General features: G+C 42.0%; 1 protein-coding gene across 4 annotated transcripts in view; it reads left to right on the forward strand.

The window, feature by feature from the left end:
* The window catches only part of gria4b (glutamate receptor, ionotropic, AMPA 4b), a 92,989-nt gene that overhangs the window by 1,297 nt on the left and 69,213 nt on the right, over positions 1 to 22,479 (forward strand). For 2 of the 4 annotated variants that reach the window (XM_028031380.1, XM_028031379.1), the window contains exon 2: positions 3,578 to 3,736. In XM_028031380.1, the coding sequence (XP_027887181.1) occupies positions 3,578 to 3,736 (159 nt within the window). Of the gene's footprint in view, positions 1 to 297; positions 435 to 3,577; positions 3,737 to 22,479 lie in introns of those variants that run through there. The other 2 variants (XM_028031378.1, XM_028031377.1) reach the window with 2 other exon arrangements.

The raw sequence follows: 22,479 nt of genomic DNA on the forward strand, positions 1-22,479 counted from the left end.
AAGTCTGGATTATTAGTTCAAATCTGGATTATTAGTTCAAATCTGGATTATTAGTTCAAATCTGGATTATTAGTTCAAATCTGGATTGTTAGTTGGTTGTTTGAGGTCGTCTCTACTGGATCCGGGTCTCTAAAACGGTCCACAGCATCACAGGTACTCCGCCGTGCATGGAGCCTCTTCAGAACCAAAGGAGGCCACTTTATTAGGCACACCCCCCTTCACATGCTCGTTAACGCCGATATCGGCTTGGCCAATCAAAATGGCAGCAGCTCAGTTCGTTGGTTCGTGCTGACGTATCGAAGACGCAGCAGAACCAGGAAGAACCTCTCCAATGGAAACCATAACTCCCAGCAGAACCAGCGCTTCCGCCGGGATTCTCACCCACAACCCCTCAGGTTCAGAGACAGAGAGGTCTGCAGATGAGCAGGTTTCTGGTGAGCCGCTCCGGTTTTTCTGCGCTTTGCTTCGGACAGAAGATCTGGACCATCGGGTGCTGAGAAACGAAGAGAAGCGATCGGATCTGGTTTTACCCGAACGCTAATGGTCAGTAAGTGGCGCTCGGCTGTGAAACTAACCGGAAAAGTGCTGTAATCAACCAGCCTGCACCTGGAAGAGCTTAAATATTGCTCTGACTTTAACTGCCGACACTGACTTAACGGCTTCGTTTCACTTCAACCGCTGCCATTACTAAACTGTATCTAACTACGTCACCTAGCCACGCCGAGCCGCCATGATGGAGGCCGGAAGAGAGGCATGGAAGGGACTGCCATTATTTTCCTAAATTGTTTTTGGCAGTTTATTCATGGCTACTACTTGTTTGAGTTAAGCTAACTTGTCTAGCCAACTGTAGTAGCTAGCTAGCTTAGAAACCGACCCAAAGTTTCTCCCTTCTGACGTTTTTGTTGGTTTGATCAAATCACTGACTTTGCCTAATTTCATGCCACAAAAACAGCGTTTCCCCTTACATCAAAGCAGAATTAATACTGTACAAAAGTCTATATGCTAACCAGTTTTTTCGTGCATGCTAGGCTAAATGGTGGTGGTTTTTAGCCTGCATTAATGATTATGAATGGTTCCTTCTCCATAGTGCTGTATTTGATTGTATCTTACGAATCATGCTTATAAATCAAGTTAACATTAATCTTCTTACTTTCTAAAAAAAACGTTCACAGCAAATCCATGAATAAACCAGTGCTGTCCATCGCCGTCATCTTTCTTCGTCAAAAGGTTTATGATTGAATCAAATTTGGTTTACGTCCTTGTCTGTTTGTGCAGCTCAGCGCCCTGTAATCATTTCTACTGTGAAATCAGCAAAATAAAAGTGACATCAGGCGACCAGCTGTACGTCTTTCACCAGCTTTACAGGAGTTAGCGCTCACCTAACTTGTTTTAAGGTCTGTCATGGCTGAGTGGTTCGCTTTCTGAAGAGCCTGATGTCACAAGTAAAGAGTCGATAAGCAGACTGCAATACTGAAACGGTTCAGAAAATCGCTCACATCGTTACTCCCTCTGTACACTGATTAAAACTAAATTAAAATTCAACCAGAGGAATTAATTAAATTCAAATAGGAATTGAAATTGAGCTCAATGGGAGAAATCCCAGACAGACTCTGAAGGGAGATGAGAATCAAGTGGAATAGTGTAGTAAGGCAACGGCTGGAAAGTTTCTGTTACAAACAAACGATCCGATTCCTTTAAATCTTACATTTAATTTGAAACAATTTCAATTCTTTTAATGTATCTCAAGTTAAAAAACTTAACTTGTCTACCTAGCAAATCAAATGTAAAACTATTCTACTGGATTAACTATTGGATATACTGACAATATTGTTAATGTCTTGAAGGTGCTACATACACAAAGTTTTCCTTTCATTTTCAGTAAGCAGATCTAATCATTTTGATGACGGCGATAGTCTGTGTTAAATTCCCTTAGTTTGGTTATGCTTTGGGCCGGTCCGGATCAGGGGAGAATGTTTTATTTACATTATAGTTCATGTCTTTTACATTTTTTAATGATTTAATTTTTCTAGCATCGGTTTCTTGGTTGCTGCTTGTGTTCTTGGGTTCTGGACCACAGCATGATGCTGCCACCACCATGTTTCTCTGGGTTCCTCCTGACCTTTGAAGACAACTACTAGTTCCTCTTGGTTTTACTCAGGCGGATCAGAGTGAAGCGCTCTAAACCCAAATGCGCAGCGCACTGTTAAGACTTACCAGAGGGTTTCATTTTCTCCCATTGCTAATGAAACACAGAAGACAACAGGGGGTCGTCTGTGCGCTCAGGTGAAACCTGAACCGAGCGTAAAGACGAGTGAATTATTCTGAGCTTTACCTTCTTCAAAGAGGTCAGCCATGAAAGACCGTTCTGACATTTAGCTTTAAATGACATTTACACTGTCCCGTCCGCGCAAATGTTGCCTTAAGTCTGAATTCAAAATATGAAACAAACCACTTCTAACACCTGTGACATTTGCACAACCACGAGCGGCTTAGTTCGGGTCTCCGGATGAAGACCGAAGCGGACGAGGCTGATCCGCAGCGCCAGGCTGACGTAGCGCTCAGCTAAGAAACAGAAACACTCAGAGGATCCGGCAGGAGGCTGCAGGAACGGCATCGCCTCATCCAGCCGAGCAACAAACAGGCAGGGACACAGAAACAGGCGTGCAGGAAGCATTAGACTCAAACTGGGGGGGAAAAAAACTTAATTATGAGGATAAAGACAAAATAAAATGACAATGTAATCATAACAATGCCAGGGTGAAGTTGTAATATGATTAAAGAAAGGGCACGATCAAGATGTCTTAATAAATCAAGGTCAAAGTTGGAATAATACAAAAAAAATCTTGTAATAATAGAATAGTCATACAATGAAAGAGTCAAATTATTCATAGAATAGTCTAAATAATATGAGAAATATATGACACAAGAAAAAACAGTTATTACACAAGAAGAAAGTCAAATGAAAAAAGTTGAGATAATATGAGAATAAAGACATATGAGATTAAAAAAAACGAGAGACAGTTTCACAACAATGAAGTCGTAGTAAAGGGAGATTTGTCCCAGTCGTTCCTGCGTGTCTCTCCTGCCGCCATCCGCCTTCCCAGCTCTTTAAAAGCCAGTCCGTTTTCTCCCCTCTTTGGCAGATTTTGTTCTCTCGTTGCTTCCGGTCCATTTATTCCTGCGTTTCTGTGTTTTCATTTATAATTTCCATCATGAAGCCGCTGCTTTTCCAACATCTTCCATCGCTGGTTTTGATTTTAATCTGAATTTATCAGACTTTGGGGATAGGGCGTTGATTCTTAACTGCTTGTTTTATTGCTGTGTTTGTGATTTTGTTTTTATGAAAACAAATTTTTTTTTAATTAAAAATGATGCAGGGCATTTTACATGAAAATCAGCTTAAATTATTACAGGAGTCCTTAAATCTCCTCCTCCATTTCAATGAGGCAGAAGCAGAGGATTTGTGTTTCCACAGTTTAGTTTTTTTGGGGGGTTTTTTCAGTTTTTGCAGTTTGTGTCGTTTCTTTGCTGCTGTTTCCTGGCTGAATGGTCTGAATCTTCTTCGTCCCATCTGCAGGTGGTCTGTTCATCAGAAACACGGATCAAGAGTACACGGCCTTCCGCCTGGCCATCTTCCTGCACAACACGAGCCCCAACGCGTCGGAAGCCCCGTTCAACCTGGTGCCTCATGTGGACAACATCGAAACGGCCAACAGCTTCGCCGTCACCAACGCCTGTGAGTCCACAGCGTCTCCTACTGATTCAACGCACGCAGTAGAAATAACGGGCTGAAAAACGACCGTAACTCTGCTGGTTCTAGCTGCTTTGCTCTGCGTCGGGGATTTAAGTGAGCGTGTAATTAATGAGGCGGTTAAAACATTAAACTTTGTTCTGTTTTGGTTCGAAAAGCTGCAGTAAAAAGAAGAGAATTATGTTTTGTTGGAAACAGTTGTGGATTCTCCTGTGGAGTGGTAACTCTGTTCTACATTCCCATCTTTGTTATTGACAGAATTAATTTCTTTCATTGTTAACACAGGAGACTGAGATTCTGCTTCTCTTAATCTTATTTCTCTCTGACGTTCACATTCAGTCGATGCTCTCCGAGGTTTGTGTCGGTCAGTTTAAGATTAATGACATGGAAAAAGGAACTTGTGACCTTCCATTGAATCTTTTTGTCCTTTTGTGCAGCGAGCAACTGATTCGGAAAAGTTATTAACATGCTAATTACTCTTCTGATGTCACAGACAGGCGTGATGGACTTGTACTGAAAATATCTTTTCTTGTGGCTTTAATTCAGAGTTTAGTTTGAGTTATTTAAAGCCAGATTAGCCTAAATATGTTGTAATTTTCCTATTAACCTAAATACTGCTGCTTTTTGATACAGAAAAACTTGTATATCTTTATTGTCTTCGTAATATAATATCTCATATAAAAAGTGTCATTGTGATACACAAGATATGTTGAAACAAACAAACCTGATCAGCTTAGGATCTATTGTTTACTATCTTAGCAAGAGCTAACACCATTAGCAAGAGCTAACGCCAATAATTAGTGTTTAGGCCATTAGCAGGAACTAACACCGATAGTTAGAGTTAATATGAAATCAAAACAGTTTGGCAGATAATAAATGGTTGCTTAAAGTGACAATGAAGCGTCTTTTTCACAATGTTTTGATCTCGATGCTAACCATCAATAGCTTGAGTTGGAAAGTGGAGCTCCGCTTTCCGGTTAGCATTTCCAAACATCAGCAGCACAAACACCGGCTTTAACGACCGGCTCTCTCTTCTTCCTCCATTTGGTCCTCCTCATCTTCATTTCTCCTCATCATTTCTTCTCTACCTTTTATTTCAAAGCGCTCTGGTTCAAATGTAAAGGACGGACCATTACTCAGTCCGCAAAGATAAGTCTTCTTTCTGGACGCAGCTAGCTTTTTAGAGCTTTTTAGCACCTAGTATGTGTCGTCCACCCAGAATGCATTGCACCGTAAACAAAATGGCAACGTTTGTGTGACGATATTTTAGTTAAATTCATAAAAACTAAAGAGCCAGCTGGTTTCCTGTTGAAAACCAGGATCAGTTGGACCGGGTCTGAAGAGACTTGCTTTGAATTTTCTCCTAGATGTTAGCTGCTGATGGCTGAATAAATAAACAGTAAAGAAAAACTGGGTGATTTTCCCTCACAGTTTTACTGACACTGACGAATTTCTGCTGATTCTGCTTGTGCGTTTAGCATTTCAGATCAGTGTAGGAACATCGCGGTGCGACCATCTGCTGCTGGAAGTCACAGCCATAAAGTAAAGAGTAAAATGGATAATTACTGGTATATTATCGGTGTCCTCCACCTTCCCCAAACAGAGTTAGGTTTCTGTGCTTCCATCAGCTGAGTACTGATGACGCGGCGTCAACAGCTGAGCCATGGTTGCCGATAGCGACAGGAAGACGGTCCCACACCGGGCCTGGGTGTCCTAACCGCAGCAGGCGGGGATGTTCTCCCTGGAGGAGCATCGTCCTCCTTCTATCACCCCGCTCACTCTGTCAGCGGCTGCAGGACCGTAAAACACCTCAGCCTGATGTTCCCACTATCTGCTGTTTTAAAAAAATCAATGGCTAAATTAAGCAGAGAATGAAGTGGCTTCATGTTGGTGCATGGCAGGCTGCAGGCAGCTGGGTTTTACCTTGGACAGGCAGAACGGGCCGTCTGGCCGTTGTAACTCAGATCATCCAGATGGTGATGGTGGAGGGAGGGAGGATCTCCAGTACCAGACAGACATGAAAACCTCTGAAGAAGACGCTGAGCACAACTTCATTCCTCACCAAATGGAAGCAAAACTCAGTTTCCCCCAGAAAACCTGCTAAGTCCACCATGTTTTTGTGTTGAAATATGTTAAATGTTGCAAACATTTGATGTTTTATGGGATGGCATCGTAATCTGGTATAATATTGTGTGATGTCAGTGTGCAGGTGCAGCGATGGAGCAATTGGTTCACAGCCAGTTCAATGCGTCAACTGTAAATCTAGATTCATCTATCTTTACTGTTACTGGTGTATAAACAATCCTATTTAATTAAACAAATGATGCTAAGCCTGGCAGGGGCAAATGAAGCCGGGTGCCCGCCAGGCTGATGATTCACTGGAGGAAACCCTGCTAAAATGGAGTGGTGTCTGATTTGAACAGTTGGGCGAACCGAGACCACGGTTTGTAGGCAATTAGCATTCACACCTCGCCAAGCAAACCAGACTCTCCAGGCAAACGGACTGGAGTTGGATTAAGGTGAGCTGGACTGGACTAGTGTGAATCGACCCCGACCTCCTCTGGATTTCCTTGTCATATCAGTTTGTTTCCAACCACTTCATGTGTTCTCGTGTAACTTTCGTCCAAACACCTGAACGTTTTAGATTTTTGCATGTTTTGAGATCCTCCTGTTGGGAGTTTTCAAGACTTCCACGCTCAGATCCTGAAATGATCCGTTGAAAATGCTTTCCCTCCACAGAACGCTACGCTGGCTTTTCCACTTCCCACTTTAATGGCTCCACATCCACTGAAAGTCGGTCTGCAGCTCATTGATTGGCCGAGCCAAATCAGAGCAGAATTACATGAGCCAATCAATGGCTGTGATAGCTCAGGGTCAGCTGGGAGTCTGAGATCGAACCCACACGGCTTGTTTTCACCCCCAGTCCTCCGTGTTACATTTCACTGCATTTCTGCTCCTCGGCTGCTGCTCGGCTCAGCCATCGGAGCCTCAGAAGGTCTGCGTGTGATCAGGGCGGTAGAGGGAGGCAGTGGGTTAGGGCGGGGGAGGCGGTGGGGTGTGGGGAGGCTGCTGTCAGGGGGGATGATGGAGATAATTGGTGGGAGGAGGAAGAGGACAAGCTAGATGTTCTCCGTGTCGCTGATAATCTTCCTGTGGACACAGACACAAATGATTTCACACGTGTTTGATTTATAACTCAGTTCACCCTGAGGTCACTACGCCTCTAAAGCAACCATTAATAAACACAAACGCTTTCATCTGCATCAGTCTTTATTTTATTAAGGAGTTTCGCTCTGTTTATCGCTGCGGAGTCTGGTAAACAGGAAGGAAAGATGTTGCCTTTCAAAATAAAAGAAGCACATTCAGAACACCTCCTCTCAGAGGAATATGTATATATGTATGTATGTATGGATGTATGGATGGATGGATGGATGGATGGATGAGCAGCCTGGCTGCCTCACGGTGCAGCAGAGAAACGATGAGTGACTCTCTTAAAGGCAGCCGGTCTGGGCGGCTCTCGGAGAGTTGAGTGTTTTTAACGTAAATGATGTGAGCGGCTGGAGGAAGGAGAGTTTGAGTCACAGTGATCATTCATTACAAGCCTCTGATATGCAAACGTTCTACCAGGAAGCTGGCCAAAATGGCCGCCATCCTAACAGCAGGCTGACCAACATGGCCGCCGTCCTAACAGGAAGCTGACCAACATGGCCGCCGTCCTAACAGGAAGCTGACCAACATGGCCGCCATCCTAACAGGAAGCTGAGCAACATGGCCACCATCCTAACAGGAGGATGACCAACATGGCCGCCATCCTAACAGGAGGATGACCAACATTGCCGCCGTCCTAACAGGAGGATGACCAACATGGCCGCTCCTCAGAGAGCGAGTTGCCTTCATCTCGTGTGCCCAGGCTGAGGCCTGATGATTGCCGGGCAGGAAGGGGTTAAGGCGTCCCTCCTCCGCGTTGCCTTGGCCTCCATTCAATCGGTGGCATCTTAATGTGCGTTGAGTCATTCATATTCAGCGTGGCGCTCTGACTCACTCCACATCCAGACAGCAGGCAGCCACCTCTGCTCCTGCGACGAGCGCGGCGCGGTTTCACGTGCACGCCTCCTCTCTCCGTCTCCTCGGCCTGATGTCAGCCCTGCTGGGCTTGATTACTTCTCCTTGTTCTGCTGTTGCCGGCCTTTAAATGGCCGCCGCGCGCCCCGTTTGTCCGGAGATGCCTCCGCTTGGACGGAAACGCTGAGGCCTTTTCGTCACTGGCTGCCTCTGTGCGAAACGTTGGGCTCTGGAGAAAACGAGAGGTCTGCTAATGAGAGATTAATGCAGTCAAGCAGCAGAGAAGCAGGAATAATGAGCAGATGAAAGGAAAACCTCGCAGAAAGACAAACATGTCTTCACAGAGGAAGTTAGGACTTTGCTGTCTGTCTGATCAAAACGAGCCAAACCTGTCTGCTCCAACTCAATACTTCTTTATTGGAATTGTGGTGCTGAGGTATCACTAGTACAAACCAATGTGTTGGGGTCAATACGCTACATAAATACAAAATGTTACCAAGTATTTTTGTTTAGTTTCCAGTGCAAATGTCTTGGTTCACTAGAAATGAGAAAGACTAACTTACAGCTTTTCAAGAGCTTGTTTTACGTCAATCAACATTGATGAAAGAGTTCTTGTTCACACTAGTACTTTTCATCTGTCTTAAGGAATTATTGACATATAACAACTTCCTGTATTTTGTAGAGGTTTAAAGGAAAACATGTTTACATGTTTTGATCTGTCAGGATCCGTTCACTTCATCACTTGTTTGTTACTTTACTGACTAGAAGCTGAAGAACCCGGAAACCATCTGTTCTACACTAAACAAGGTGACTGTGCACAGATTCCAGTTTAGATAGAAGCCGTTGGCGTTCCAAAAAAATAATCAAGATTAACCGACATCATTTACTTTCACGCCGCCGCCGTACGTTTGGTGCCGCCTTTATCGCCTCTTCGTTAGTCGGTGTGCGCAGCTCTGCTTTCCGTCTGTTCCCTTCGTTGTTCCTCCGCCTCCTGGTCTGAGGTGCTTCCGGACGGGCGTGTTTATGCGCTGTGTTCAAGCTACGATCGTTCAGATGATTGATTTATTCCGTTATTACAGCCTGAAGGGAAAGAGTTAAAGAAGCGGCTGACAGAGTGAAGATCCCTCTGTGAAATCTTCCCGCGTAGGAGCGTTCAGGCTGCAGAATAATTTAGCATCTTTTAAATCAATCAGTGTTTATTTATTGACAGCCGTAACACGACGGCAACACAAAGTGCTTCACATGATATGATAAAAACCAGAGGCCATGAAAAACAATCAGCTGAACTAGGAGTAGTTATCAGAGAAGGAGGAGCACCGAGAGGAAAGCATGAAGCTAAAACCTCGGTTAATATCACAGGGAGGAAACTTAAGACAAACATAGAGACAGTCATGATGCTATCAAATATCAGTGAAAATATTAAAATAAAACAGATAAACTAAGTGATGAACACCATGCCTGCTTTCATTTGACGCTTATCTGAATAGTATCCTGACATAAGCAGTGGGTGATTTGGAGAGCAGAGAATATCTTCTTAAAAATGTTTGACACCAATAATTGGTTTCATCCTGTTATTGCCTTGTACCGATTGGCTGCCAAACCATTCGATAAAAACAAGTGTCAGAGAATTAGACAAAATCATCAACTTTTCACACAGTCAAAGCATATTTAATTTGCAGTGGGAGTGCAGTCCCACTTAGCTTTTTTTCTTCACCTTATTATAATTTTCACTGAATGTTCTAATTAATGACAAATAATAAAAAAAATATGTCAAATATAAATAGGTAAGTTTAAAAAATAGATGCTTCACAGTGAACAATGAGGGTTGGAAACCACAGTTGTTTGTGACCATTCCAGACCGCCTCTAAAAACACCTTCAACAACATATTGTAATGGTTCCAACTGCAAATATTCCATAATATTCATTAATAAGTACAATGGAAAACGTCCTAAGGCTACTAGACAAGCTAACAGCCCTTCGCTCTTTGGAGGTTCAGCCAATAAGCAGCAAGAACAATGAATGGCGCTCCTGTATTGGCCGCTTTGTAACGTATAACGTCATGCCTTCAACATCCGGGTGCTCTGTGGCCGTCCTGCGAAGCGGCTTTCCACTTCATGGACCTTACCAGAGGGGCCGCTTTTCATTGGCTGATGCCCATCCTACGTGGTCACGTGCGTGGCCGTCTCACAAACACACTTAGCTTCCCGTTAGCTAAGTACAGCATAATGGCAGAACTGATACAACTTCTACACCTTGAAGCCTGTCTGCTACACAGTCTGACGTTAGCTAAACAGATCAATATGCAATGTGTCTGTATCTGACATACACTAAAGATTTTATTTGAGCAGAAAAGGCTTTGGACTAAACTGTTACTCATGTTAGCCACGCTAGCACCAAGTACAGTGTATCAGGCCTTGGCACACTCAAACATTTGCCAACAAACCACAGGAATCACCCACTGATTTCAAAAGTAACCTACAAAACAATGAATGGCCGACTTACCCAGCCTTGTAAGATCAATAGGCACCAGTGATCTTTGTCCACAGTTATATTGATGTAGAGGATGTGTGGATCTGCTGTTTTCCTCATCGAGTGAAAACATTTTGCTGTGACATGCACAATGTTGGAGGCATCGTGTGGCTCAAACACCTTGATTTCATCCAAAAAAAGATGACATGAACTCGTTGGTTCCTCTGTCCATTGTAGTAGCTGATATATTGTGAAAATCCGGTAGAAATGATGCACTAATCCAGTCAGAAATACACTGCAGAGACTCAGTCGAAGTGGAAGACGCCATGTTTACATAGAAACAACCAGGCTTTGTTTGTGAGACTTGCGGCCACCTGGGATTTTCTAGGTCGGTTGTGGGCGGAGCTTGGTAAGGTCCATTGATAGCACGCTGGAGAACCGCGGTTGTCGGATATTGTTCGATTCAAGGCCGTGAAAACAAAGGCGGTAAAACAGTAGAGAGAAGTTTCCATTACATCCAGTCTGAAGGGGGCGGTTGCTACGAAACATGGAGCGCTGAGGACTTTGGCTGGCTGATACCCAGAGGAAATGCAACACGGATTGGTTCTCATCACTTCATTAGCGGTAAGAACGTGTACAGATGTTTCTGTCTGATAGCATTGCGCCTACCTGTCAATTCAATAAACAAGAATATCACAGAAAAGTCCATTTATTTCAGAAACTTTTTCACTAAGTGATGTATTGTTTACATCCGGAAATTTCGCGCATGCGCACAAGGCAGGAAAACGAAAAGCCGATTCTTTTATTTGCCGCGGTACATAAATTATGTTAACTTATTGAAACCAGGAGATTTTAGTATGATTAATGTAGTGCACTGCGCCACAGCAAAGGGAAAATAATGCAGTTGAACAACTCAAAACCACTTTTTTTCTCATTCTCTGCGTCGCTACGCTACACACAGATTTGTTGTCATAGCAACTGACAACGCCACTAATGTATCAGGGCTCAACACCAAAAAAACACTAATTTCCCACACAAAGAACAGACCATTCAGTCCGTAAAACAATTTAATGTTTTCAGACTTGATGTTTATTTTGCAAATATTAATAAGTGATTGATGTGGAAATGAGCTACTGCTAATAGATTAGCTCATTTAAACCTACTGATAATTTAAGAGATGGTAGATTATCTCCAAAAAAATCTTTCATTAGTTTGATTTCCCATGAATAATTTGGAGTCACATTCCAGTGGAAAATCTGCAAATATTTAGTTTTTATCATGTGAGAAATATCACCAAACTAGATAGTTATTCATGCAAAGCTCTGTTCTTTCTTTTTTTTTAAAGCCAGTTGGAACATATTCATTTTATTAATTTCTATGCGTTGTTGGGACTCTTATATCTTGAAAGGTGCTTTATAAAATTTTATGACTTTAAAATGCCTGTAATTAAGCAATTAGCTCATCAGAGTCTAACTGTAACATATTAATGTTTAATGCCTACATTTAAACTAGTGGAGCTGGCCTGCAGAGATGGGTAAATGTAAGGTGATGTGCTGCTCGTCAGGTATTTAGTCTAATCTGACCTGTTTACACGTTTGTCGGCTGCTTAGAAATAATGAATAAAAGAAGCCACAGAAATTACAGTTTTTCTTCCAAAATGATTTTTGTTTGTAAAAAAAATAAACAAATTATTATTAAAAGCACAGAGCTGTAAAAAAAATATTCTAGATATTTCTGTTTTCATTTACCTTCTGTTTTTGTGTAAGTCTATTGGCTATTTTTGCTTCTGTTAGACTGAAATGTCCACATTGTGGGACAATAAAAGAATATTTCTATTGTATTTTTTGTCTTCTTTTCATTCTGATTCAACAAATATTTTAAAAAATTGTTAAAGCAAAACAAAAACATCATTTGTGTCAGATGAGAGGGAAAGCAGATTAACACAGCAGAAATGTTTTTTTCTTCACTAAAGGACTTCGGTGAGAAAAAAGAAGACACCATTTTTCTTTTTCACTCTGTTGGGGTTTTTTCCCTGTACAAATTAAAGAAATTTAGTCAGAAGTAATAGAAAAATACAAATAATGAAATTTTGCACATATTTTTTTATTAACCTTCAAAGGACAAAAACGTAGTTTTAAAATATTTTTTTAAAGCACATTTTTTTGTTTTCGTTTTACTTGCGCATAACTTGTAAAGTCAAAAGAATATATGAGTTAGAAAGTGTGTTTTTGCCTTTCAGGGCTTCCGTAGGCCCTGGGTTTGGGTCAAACCTGGTGAAAATGGACTCAGCTTTCCAATAAAATGAGCGGTTAATCACATTTAATCATAATGAACAAGCATAGTGATTATTTTTTCACGTTTGGTTTGGAAAACTGTTTCTCTGGTTAATGACTTTCCCCTGGAGAGAAATGGGAAATGTGAAGGCGTCAATATTAGGGGAAGAACAAAATGATCAGGTGTTGATCAGATGTTTGAGGAGGAAGAGGAGGAGGAAGAGGTTTCGTTTGGTTGGTTTTGCTGCTGGGTGTTGATGAGGAAACGGTTTGAAGCTGCTGTGGTTAAACGTGAGGCTGAGCGGTCCAGACGGAGCCGCCATGTTGTCGCCGTTTGAATGGAAACGGTTTGACGTGTCAGCTGAGTTATTATCGGACGCGTTGTCGGAACGCTTAAAGAGGAAGACGCAGCGTCTTCATCACCGTCTTTCTCAGCTAGAAGTCTGCTTGGATGCTCTGATGCATGCCCAGCACACTGGGACAGCACGCCGTTCCAGTTTGTGTTAATCAGGTTTCCAGTTAGATTTCAGGTTTCCGCTCGGTTTTCTTTTCTCAGAGGGAAACCAGGAGTTTCTCTGTGTGCAGCCAGCCAGAGTACAAGCATTTTTACCAACGGGTCAGTTCACTGGACCAACGTCACTAAACCACATCCTACCACAAAATGGCCATCAGAACATTTAGATACAACCTTCTTTGCAGCTCAACTCTTTTCTAGTGTTCTTTTTATTTTTTTGACTAATATTGTCATTAAGTTTTAGTAGTTTTTGGAAGGAGCAATTATTTTTTCTTAATGTTTTGATTATTTAACTTTTTTGTTAGATTTTTTCTGCTCCATTTTAGTTGAAGAATCTTGTAGTTTTGTCAATGACTTGAGATTTAGCTTCAATCTAAATATTTAGCTGGCTAACGTTAAGCTATATTTAGTCTTAAGCTAAGTATTTAGCTTGCTAGCTAAATGTTTAGCTTTCTACTCTAATAGAACAGTGTTGTAAGAAAAAAGTCAAAAGAACATAACATACATTAGTGATATTTAGTAATAAGCTGTGCACGACATTTTACTGGACGATCCATTTTCCAAGTAATTATTGAGATAAATGATTGTTTTGGGACCATTATCAAGTAATTTATTGATAATTACATAATAATGCAACGTTGCCCTGTAAAAGTCTAATAAATTGTCATTTTGTCCTGAAAACGACCAAAAACAACATAGTGTAACCTAGTCGTTTCTGTTGTTTTGTTTATTTATTTAAAATGTTGCATCTGATTTTTTTTAAACTTATATTTAAAATGATATTTAAAATGTCTTCCAGTTCCAGTGTTAAATGCTCATTATAAAGTTTATTGATCTTGCATCCTTATGTCATTACTGTTATGTCACTGCTTCTCGTCCGGTAACAGGACTTGGCTCAGTGTCAGTAAAGGTGTGTGTGTGTGTGTGTGTGTGTGTGTGTGAGGCGCTGTGTCGTCCAGCTGCTGGTTTTCCCTCAGAGGAATGATCTGGGTCCCAACATGGAGACCAGCAGCAGCGTGTTCGCTCCTGTACTATTGCTCGCTCTGATCTATTATTAGATCAGATGATTACTGGTTATCAATTCTGGACCATCACTGTATGTGTGTGTGTGTGTGGGTGTGTGTGTGTGCGTGTGTGTTGGTGGAGTGGCTGCAGCTTTTGAATTCTCTCCAGCGGTCCAGCAGAGAAAAGCCCCTGATTGCTGCATGATTGGCCAATTACTTCGCTTTTATCCAAGTCCCCTCCCCACATGGTGGTCAGAGAGCCAGAGGATGAGCTGATGAGGAAGAGTCGGTTTTTCTCTGCTGCTGTTGAAGCCGTGTGTGAGGTGTTGCTTCACTCCAGGTGGAAACCGGCCCAAGGTCGCCATGATCTTCACACAGCCGACACGACGACACTGAAACTTGGAAACGGATTTCCTTAGAGCTGCCACCAAATCAGCGTTTCCTCCAGAAAACTTGCTCAGCTCGGCGCTAGGGGGCGCTAGGCCGACCGCCAGCTGCCCCACCGGGTTTCTCTCTTAAAAATGTTCAAAGTTGACAGGAAATTTTGGAAACGACAAAGAAAATCCAGCAGTGAATTAATAAAACTAATCTCTCTGTCCGTTGTGTATGTCCAATCAAATGTCATTTTCTTTTTAAATAGATAATTGTCTGCTAAAATCGTTGATGTTTTATTGTACATCAATCTAGCTTAACCCGTCTTTGCTATCACTATTAGCGGTGTATAAGTTAAAATAAGTAAACGATGCTCTGGCTGGTGGGGGGGGGCAGGTAAAGCCTGGAGGCCCGCCAGGCTGATGATACTCTGTAAAAACCCCAGATGTTTTCTCTTAGCTGGATGTTTCTGCTCCTTTACCTGCAGTTTGAGCCGCTCCATCCAGACGTCTGTGGCTCAGAGGAGTCAGCCGATGGCGCTCCTGTTCACAGACCTCAGAGTGTCTGTAGCTGTGTTTCCATGTAGCCTGACATCCAGCCAACTGAAATAAATTTGTTTCGTGGAAACACGCAAATTTAGGATGAGGGTTTTTTTCAACTGTATCAAAATGGATGTATTTTCAAAACGGCAATGGAAACACTTTTTTCTAATCACATGATTAACCGGATGTTACTGCTGGCGGAAACACCAAAGAAGATGACAGGAAGTGGGAAGAGGATGAAGACTTTATTTTTCAGACACTGTGTGAAAGTCTCACAGCATCACAGTTCAACGTGCTGAATCCATCGCTCTTCTGTAAAATGGCCGCCTACAGTTTTCTCACGTAATAGGTTGCCTCTCCCAGGTACAAACATCTCCTCTGATTGGCTGATGGATGATGAGCACCATGGCTGAATTATCAATATATTTGTGATTTACCTGGGCCGCTTCCATGATTTTTAGTGACTTGCCGCTCGAACGTGATTTGAGTTTAATCTAAACCACGCTGACTTACTGGTCACAGGAAACCAGAATCCAAAATGTTCAGACGAACATTTAAAACATTTTCATATTGAGATGCTGTTATTAGCCTGTCTGTCACCTTAAACCTTCTGAATTTCCAGTTTTTCAGGAAAATCAATCTGACGAAACACAACTGATTCAGTGAGGCTGATTGAAAATGAGAATTACAGATAAAAGTGGATATAAAGAGGAAAAATGAGAGGCGAGTTAAAGGAGGTCACTGACTCATTCGACCGATTACTGCAGGCGGTTTGCTCCAGAGCCTCAGGGCCTTCTCTGAATCTGTTTGTCCTCTTTAGTTCTTTCTGAGCGTTACACAGCGTACAACCTCAATTATAACTCTCCTATATGTAAAGCTACAGTCAAAAATTAACACTGATAATTTAGCTGTCAGAGAAAAACACAGAGGCTCAAACTCATATTTTCATAATTCTTTCATTATTCAAATCTCACAATTTCAAGCTAAATATTTAAGTAACAAACTAAATATTCAGTTAGCAACTTGAATAATTAGTTTGAAGCTAAATATTTATTTAACAATATATAACTTTGAATTAGCTAAATATTAAGTTTAGCTCTGAGCTAGCTAAATATTTAGCTAGCTCAATATTATTCTAAATATTTAGCTAGCTAGCTAACATGCCATTTTTGCATATTAGCTAGATATTTAGCATAGTTCTAGCTAATTATTTACTTTGGAGGTAAATATTTAGCATGCTAAATGTCTATGACGCTGAGCTAACTGGCTAGCTAAATAGCAAGCTAGCTCAAAGAGTTCAAAATGTATTTGGAACTAAATGTTTAGCTTGCTAGCTAACTATTTAGCTCTAACCTAAATATTTAGTTTGGATTTGTGACATTTATAAATGAATTAATTACTTGGTAAAATTATGACTTTTAAAAATCATGACTCTTAATTGAAAATCTATGACTTTGAAAAAACAATCTTCTTTTGCCCAAACTATTGCTGAATTCCCAAGTACCTCTGATGTTTTCCAGCTGCAGGAAAACTTTCTATCACCCTCACAGCTTTTTGATCCAGTTCCTGATAGTTTTTGAACCTCTAGTGTTGCTGCATATCTCAGTCATCATGCAGATATCCGTCAACAGTAATTATTCTAAAAGTATCAGTATCTGTAGCTAACAGTGCATTCTTACTGTAAACATCAGTTTCTAGTGCTAAAAACAAAGTTTGCTGGGTCTCTAAACACTGGTGGAAAACTGAACCTTTCTGCATTGAGTATATATTTTTTGTTTTTTTTCAGCTTCTCACGTATTGATGTTTAGCAGGTATTTTTGCATTAGCGACGCGGACGTATCAGGTGCAGGAGCAGCACACTTTGTGCTTACTGCTGACTGCAGAGGAAACAGAACTTACGCTGCAGATTCATTTTCCTCCTGAACCCTTCGGCTAACACTCAGCAGACTCCCTCAGACAGCTAGCTGTGGATTTGGAGGTCACGCCCTTGACTTTTCCTCGCTGCTCACTTCGGGCAATCAAAACTCATATAATCGAGCTTTTCACTGCGGCCGGCTCCCATCATGCCCCTCTGCTCTGCGGCGGAGATCAGGGATCGTCCTTGAGTCCTGACCGCAGATCTCTGCTAAATCCGCTGACTGGCTGCTTCCTGTGGGAACAGAAAGCATGATGGGAGCATCAGCGGACATCTCAGTCCGACAAACACCATCAAAGAGGCAGACGCAAAGGAGGAGAGAGGGCAGAGAAGGAGAAGAATTTGTCATTATCAGCAAATGCAAATGGCCGGCTTTTCCTTCCTCAACTCAGAGCTGGGCATTCATCGGGAAAAATGTCTTATTATGATTTATTCTTCAGTTATTGATGGTAAAAAAAAGAAGAACTGACATTATCTCAAATGTTATTGTTTCTACTTTCTCCATTTTCTGTTCCACAAGAGCATCGACAAAACAGTCAACTTGAAAATGTGATTAAATGATGTAAATTAAGAATGCGCCAATCCACCTTTCCCACTTCTGATTTCTGAGGGTTAGTTAAAACATAATTTAAGGTTGATAATTTGCTGCACTGATGTTACAATTACCATGAGGAGTTTTTAGCCATCTGACAGGTTTGGAGTTACTTGGTGAAGAATCGCTTCATATTCATGTCTCCGGTGGATCCATAAACTCAGACTAGTTGAATGTCAACCTTCGTGTCTGAGATCATTTCTGCATTAAATCATTAAGGCTGGGGGTTTAAAGGAGCTTCAAGCTAAAATGATCCAAACAAACATTCGGCAATGTTTGTATAAATGAGTTTCTCTATTAGAACTAAACTTATTTCGATGGCATGCAAACAATCCTCACCTCAGAGTTTTTTATAACTACTTGCTCTTCGTTTAAACAATGAAGATATTCACGAAGTTGGTCCAGTTTGACTCTAGCAGGACCGTTTCTGTAGTTCGGTTCTGCTTCACGTTTTACAGCGGAGTTGAAGAAACTGATTAACAGCAGAATATTATTTCAGCCATGAATGAAGAATGAATCCGTCTTCATCCTGTTTTCCACACATAATGTATTCATGCTTCAGCTGCTGCTCTGCATTCACGGCATGTTTTATGTTTTCATGTGTGGGATGGAATTTCAGCGTTGCACCAATAACAAAAGATGAGAAACAACGCCATAAATCCGACTCACTGGGAATATTCCAGACTAGATTAGTCTGGAATCTAGTCTGGAATAGACTAGATACCCCTCACGCTGACACATCTATCATTCATAGATCTGGGGTTCTTCCTGCCTCCTGCAGGGCCACTTCCTGTTCCTGTGGAGACCGGAAGTGGCCCTAGAATATGACATGGTTCATATTTTGAATTAAAAGAGTTTATTTCCCAACTCAAACAGAATTAATAAGCGAGATCAATAATGGAATCTGTATCGATAAATTTAGATCAGTTCCCATCCAAAGTAACGCCATGACTGTAACTGTGTGTCACAGTAATTATGGCCCCACAAACACAAATCCTGCTTGAAACACATTCCTATTTTATAAAACGCTTCATCTGGACAGCTGTAACATGAGGAAGTTTGATTTCTGCCCACAGTAACTGGATTTAATCATATTTTCTAATTTATCTGTATTTATTGATGCTTTCATTAGACAAATAGTGGGAAAAAAATACTAAGACTAAATATTTTGACAGTTTTTAGCGGTTTTAAATATTAATTGTAATTAATCGTGATAAATGATGCAATAAATGCTGATTTCTACTGGATCGGGTCTTCGTCTGCTTCAGAACCTGGAAGGAAACGTAGATCTGATCCTAAAATAACAGCAGCACCGGATCGGTCGCCGCCTGGAGAGGTGATGAATAATTCAGTAGCAGAGGAACAGAAAAGCAGCAGGTTCAACATGAGCGCTGCTGATCCAGTTACTGGATCATTCACTCAAACAGAAATCATCAGTGTGGAGCTCAGACTGCCAGGTTTTCCATTCAGAGATGAACTTTGATTATAACGTTGACTGTGGAGGTGAAAACCAGTCACACTGAAGCACGGTGGTGACTCAGGGTGCTGCGGGCTGAAGCTGCAGTGCATTTTGGTCTGAGCTGATCTCGAAAGTCAGAATAAAAAATCTGGACCGGTCACAATCCTAATGAAGACCAGGAATCGTCGTTCGTCAGATCGGTGAATCCTTAGGAAATATGGCGGCCGCACGCAGGTGAAAACGACACATGAACGATGCAAACTCCAAAAAACAAATTTAAACAGAGAAGCTGCAATCACAGAAAATGGAAAAAAAAAATCTACAAATAACAAAAACGTCGAGTATCAAACTCTGCTAGCTCGCTCCACTAAACAGAAGTCCTCCAGGCCACCAGGGGGCGTCTGGAGTCGGTAATATTACCTAAATAAATCTGTTGCTGTTAATGTAAAAGACAAAAAGTATAACGCAGCTTTTATTTCTTCCTCTAACTATCTTCTTTACTGAGCATCGTGTTGCAGATCATCTGCTGGTCGACTCCCCCTGCTGGTCAGGAGGACTTCTGCTTTCTGTTCTGTTGAGAGATTTTGCAACGTTTGCTGCTGTTTTTCATTTTTACAGCATATTTCCATTTTGTGTTTGGAGTATTTTTCTCTTGTGTACTTTATTTGCATCTTTCCTGTGTCTGCACCTTAAGAAAATAGTCTATTCAGAGGTTTAGGGTTAGGAGAGTAATAGAAAACGAATGTAAACCATCAGTCTTTGTTTTCAGGGAAACGCTGGAAAAAAATCTACTAAACCTGAGATGAATGAAGCGATTGCAAAAACCAGAGACTGAGAGGGAAGAGGAAGTGATCTCAGGGGAGAGGAGGAGAAACCTCCTGATGTGCTCTGACATCAGGCTAATATAAAACACATACACACACACGCCCCCCCCCCCACACACACACGCACGCGCGTCATGTTGATGTGGGTCAGGATGGGGGAATAAAGTTGTTTTTGCATCACCAGAGTAAAAAACAAAGATCCAGACGACGATCTTCCTCACCTCATGAACCTGAACATGAGTAAATGAGCAAACACGAAACATCTAAACCAAAAAAAAAAAACCTAGAAGTCAAGAAAAAGTTCTGATATGACTTATTGATATCTGATTTGAACCCACGTTCCAGACATGGTTGATGAAGACCTTCTCTTCTACTGGAAGGTTTTATATCCCTTAGAGCCGACGGCTGCACTGAAAGCTTCGCTGCTGTAGCTCTTCCTGCGCCTGCAGAGGCAGGAATGCAGCTGGAGGTTGAGGCTGATAAATCCTGAGTTCTAACGGCGAAGCTAACGCCGCTTAGCAGCAGTAATGAGGTCAGAGTCGCCGCTGTCCACCTCAGATGGAGATTTATCCAGAGGAGAAGAAGTCCGCTGGCCTCCAGGCTCACCCCGATAAAGATGCTGGTGTCTGAACCGCAGAGGGAGACGCAGAGCTGAAGGAGATCCAGGAACGATCAGAGAAACTCTGGGAAGATAAACACAGAAACATTTAATAAACTGGCACATTATTTAAAAGCCCGTTTGTTCCAGGAAATCCATACTGATGAATTACACCAGATCGAAGTTGAAAGGCTTTTATTTCTGTTATTTACACTGATTTTCTGCTTACAGCCAGTAAAACCATTTAAATGTGAATATTAATATTGATGTGATTATGTCAGAGTAATGGAAAAACAGTTTAATACAGAACCGTGGCCTTATGAAATGTTATGTTTAATACCTGCTTAAAGGTTGTCAATTTTCAAAATCAGAATGAATGAATTCTCATTTCTTATGAGTGTAGGTAGAATACTTTGCACCAGACGGTTCAATAATCTAAATACGTTTAAAACAAGCTCATATGTCTACTTATTCAACAATTTATGTTGCTTATTTTATGGATAGAAATATGATGAATTAATTACAGACCCTGAAATGAACTGACTGGGTTTCTGGTGTCGGTCCAGCACCGGGGTTGGGTCTCACAGCGGCGCTTGCTGCTGCGCAGCGGTGGCTTTGTGTGGAGCCGTCCTGAACGACAGAAGCAATTAAACAGACGGGCTGAAACAATTCACAGCCGCTCTATTGATGCTCTGCAGCAGGAGGAGGAGGAAGGAGACCAGAGGGCGCTCCAGCCGTCCAATCATTTTCAGAGAGACGATATGAGGAGCAGCTGGAGGAACGTTTCATCAGATTTATCCCTTTAAGCTCCTGTAGCTTCCTGTGGATGGTCCAGGCTTTAGGTCACTTCCTGTAGATGGTCCAGGCTTTAGGTCACTTCCTGTAGATGGTCCAGGTTTTAGGTCACTTCCTGTAGATGGTCCAGGCTTTAGGTCACTTCCTGTAGATGGTCCAGGTTTTAGGTCACTTCCTGTAGATCACAGGTGTCAAACTCCAGTCCTCAAGGGCCGCAGTCCTGCAACTTTTAGATGTGCCTCTGCTGCACCACACCTGAATAGAATAATTAGGTCATTAAGACTCTGGAGAACTGATCTACACAAGATGGAGGTAATTAAGCAATTTCATTCCAGTGTTTTGTACTTGTGGCACATCTAAAAACTGCAGGACAGCGGCCCTCGAGGCCTGGAGTTTGAGACCTGTGCTGTAGATGGTGCAGGCTTTAGGTCACTTCCTGTAGATGGTCCAGGCTTTAGGTCACTTCCTGTAGATGGTCCAGTCTTTAGGTCACTTCCTGTAGATGGTCCAGGTTTTAGGTCACTTCCTGTAGATGGTCCAGGTTTTAGGTCACTTCCTGTAGATGGTCCAGGTTTTAGGTCACTTCCTGTGGATGGTCCAGGCTTTAGGTCACTTCCTGTGGATGGTCCAGGTTTTAGATCACTCCCTGTAGATGGTCCATTTTTTAGGTCACTTCCTGTAGATGGTCCATTTTTTAGGTCACTTCCTGTAGATGGTCCATTTTTTAGGTCACTTCCTGTAGATGGTCCAGGCTTTAGGTCACTTCCTGTGGATGGTCCAGGCTTTAGGTCACTTCCTGTGGATGGTCCAGGCTTTAGGTCACTTCCTGTAGATGGTCCAGGCTTTAGGTCACTTCCTGTAGATGGTCCATTTTTTAGGTCACTTCCTGTAGATCAGGGGTGTCGAACTCCAGTCCTCAAGGGCCGCAGTCCTGCAACTTTTAGATGTGCCTCTGCTGCACCACACCTGAACAGAATAATTAGGTCATTAAGGCTCTGGAGAACTGATCTACACAAGATTGAGGTAATTAAGCAATTTCATTCCAGTGTTTTGTACTTGTGGCACATCTAAAAACTGCAGGACAGCGGCCCTCGAGGCCTGGAGTTTGAGACCTGTGCTGTAGATGGTCCAGGCTTTAGGTCACTTCCTGTAGATGGTCCAGGCTTTAGGTCACTTCCTGTAGATGGTCCAGGCTTTAGGTCACTTCCTGTAGATGGTCCAGGTTTTAGGTCACTTCCTGTAGATGGTCCAGGTTTTAGGTCACTTCCTGTGGATGGTCCAGGTTTTAGGTCACTTCCTGTGGATGGT

This window comes from Xiphophorus couchianus, chromosome 11 (assembly GCF_001444195.1).
Source record: "Xiphophorus couchianus chromosome 11, X_couchianus-1.0, whole genome shotgun sequence".
NCBI lineage: Eukaryota > Metazoa > Chordata > Actinopteri > Cyprinodontiformes > Poeciliidae > Xiphophorus > Xiphophorus couchianus.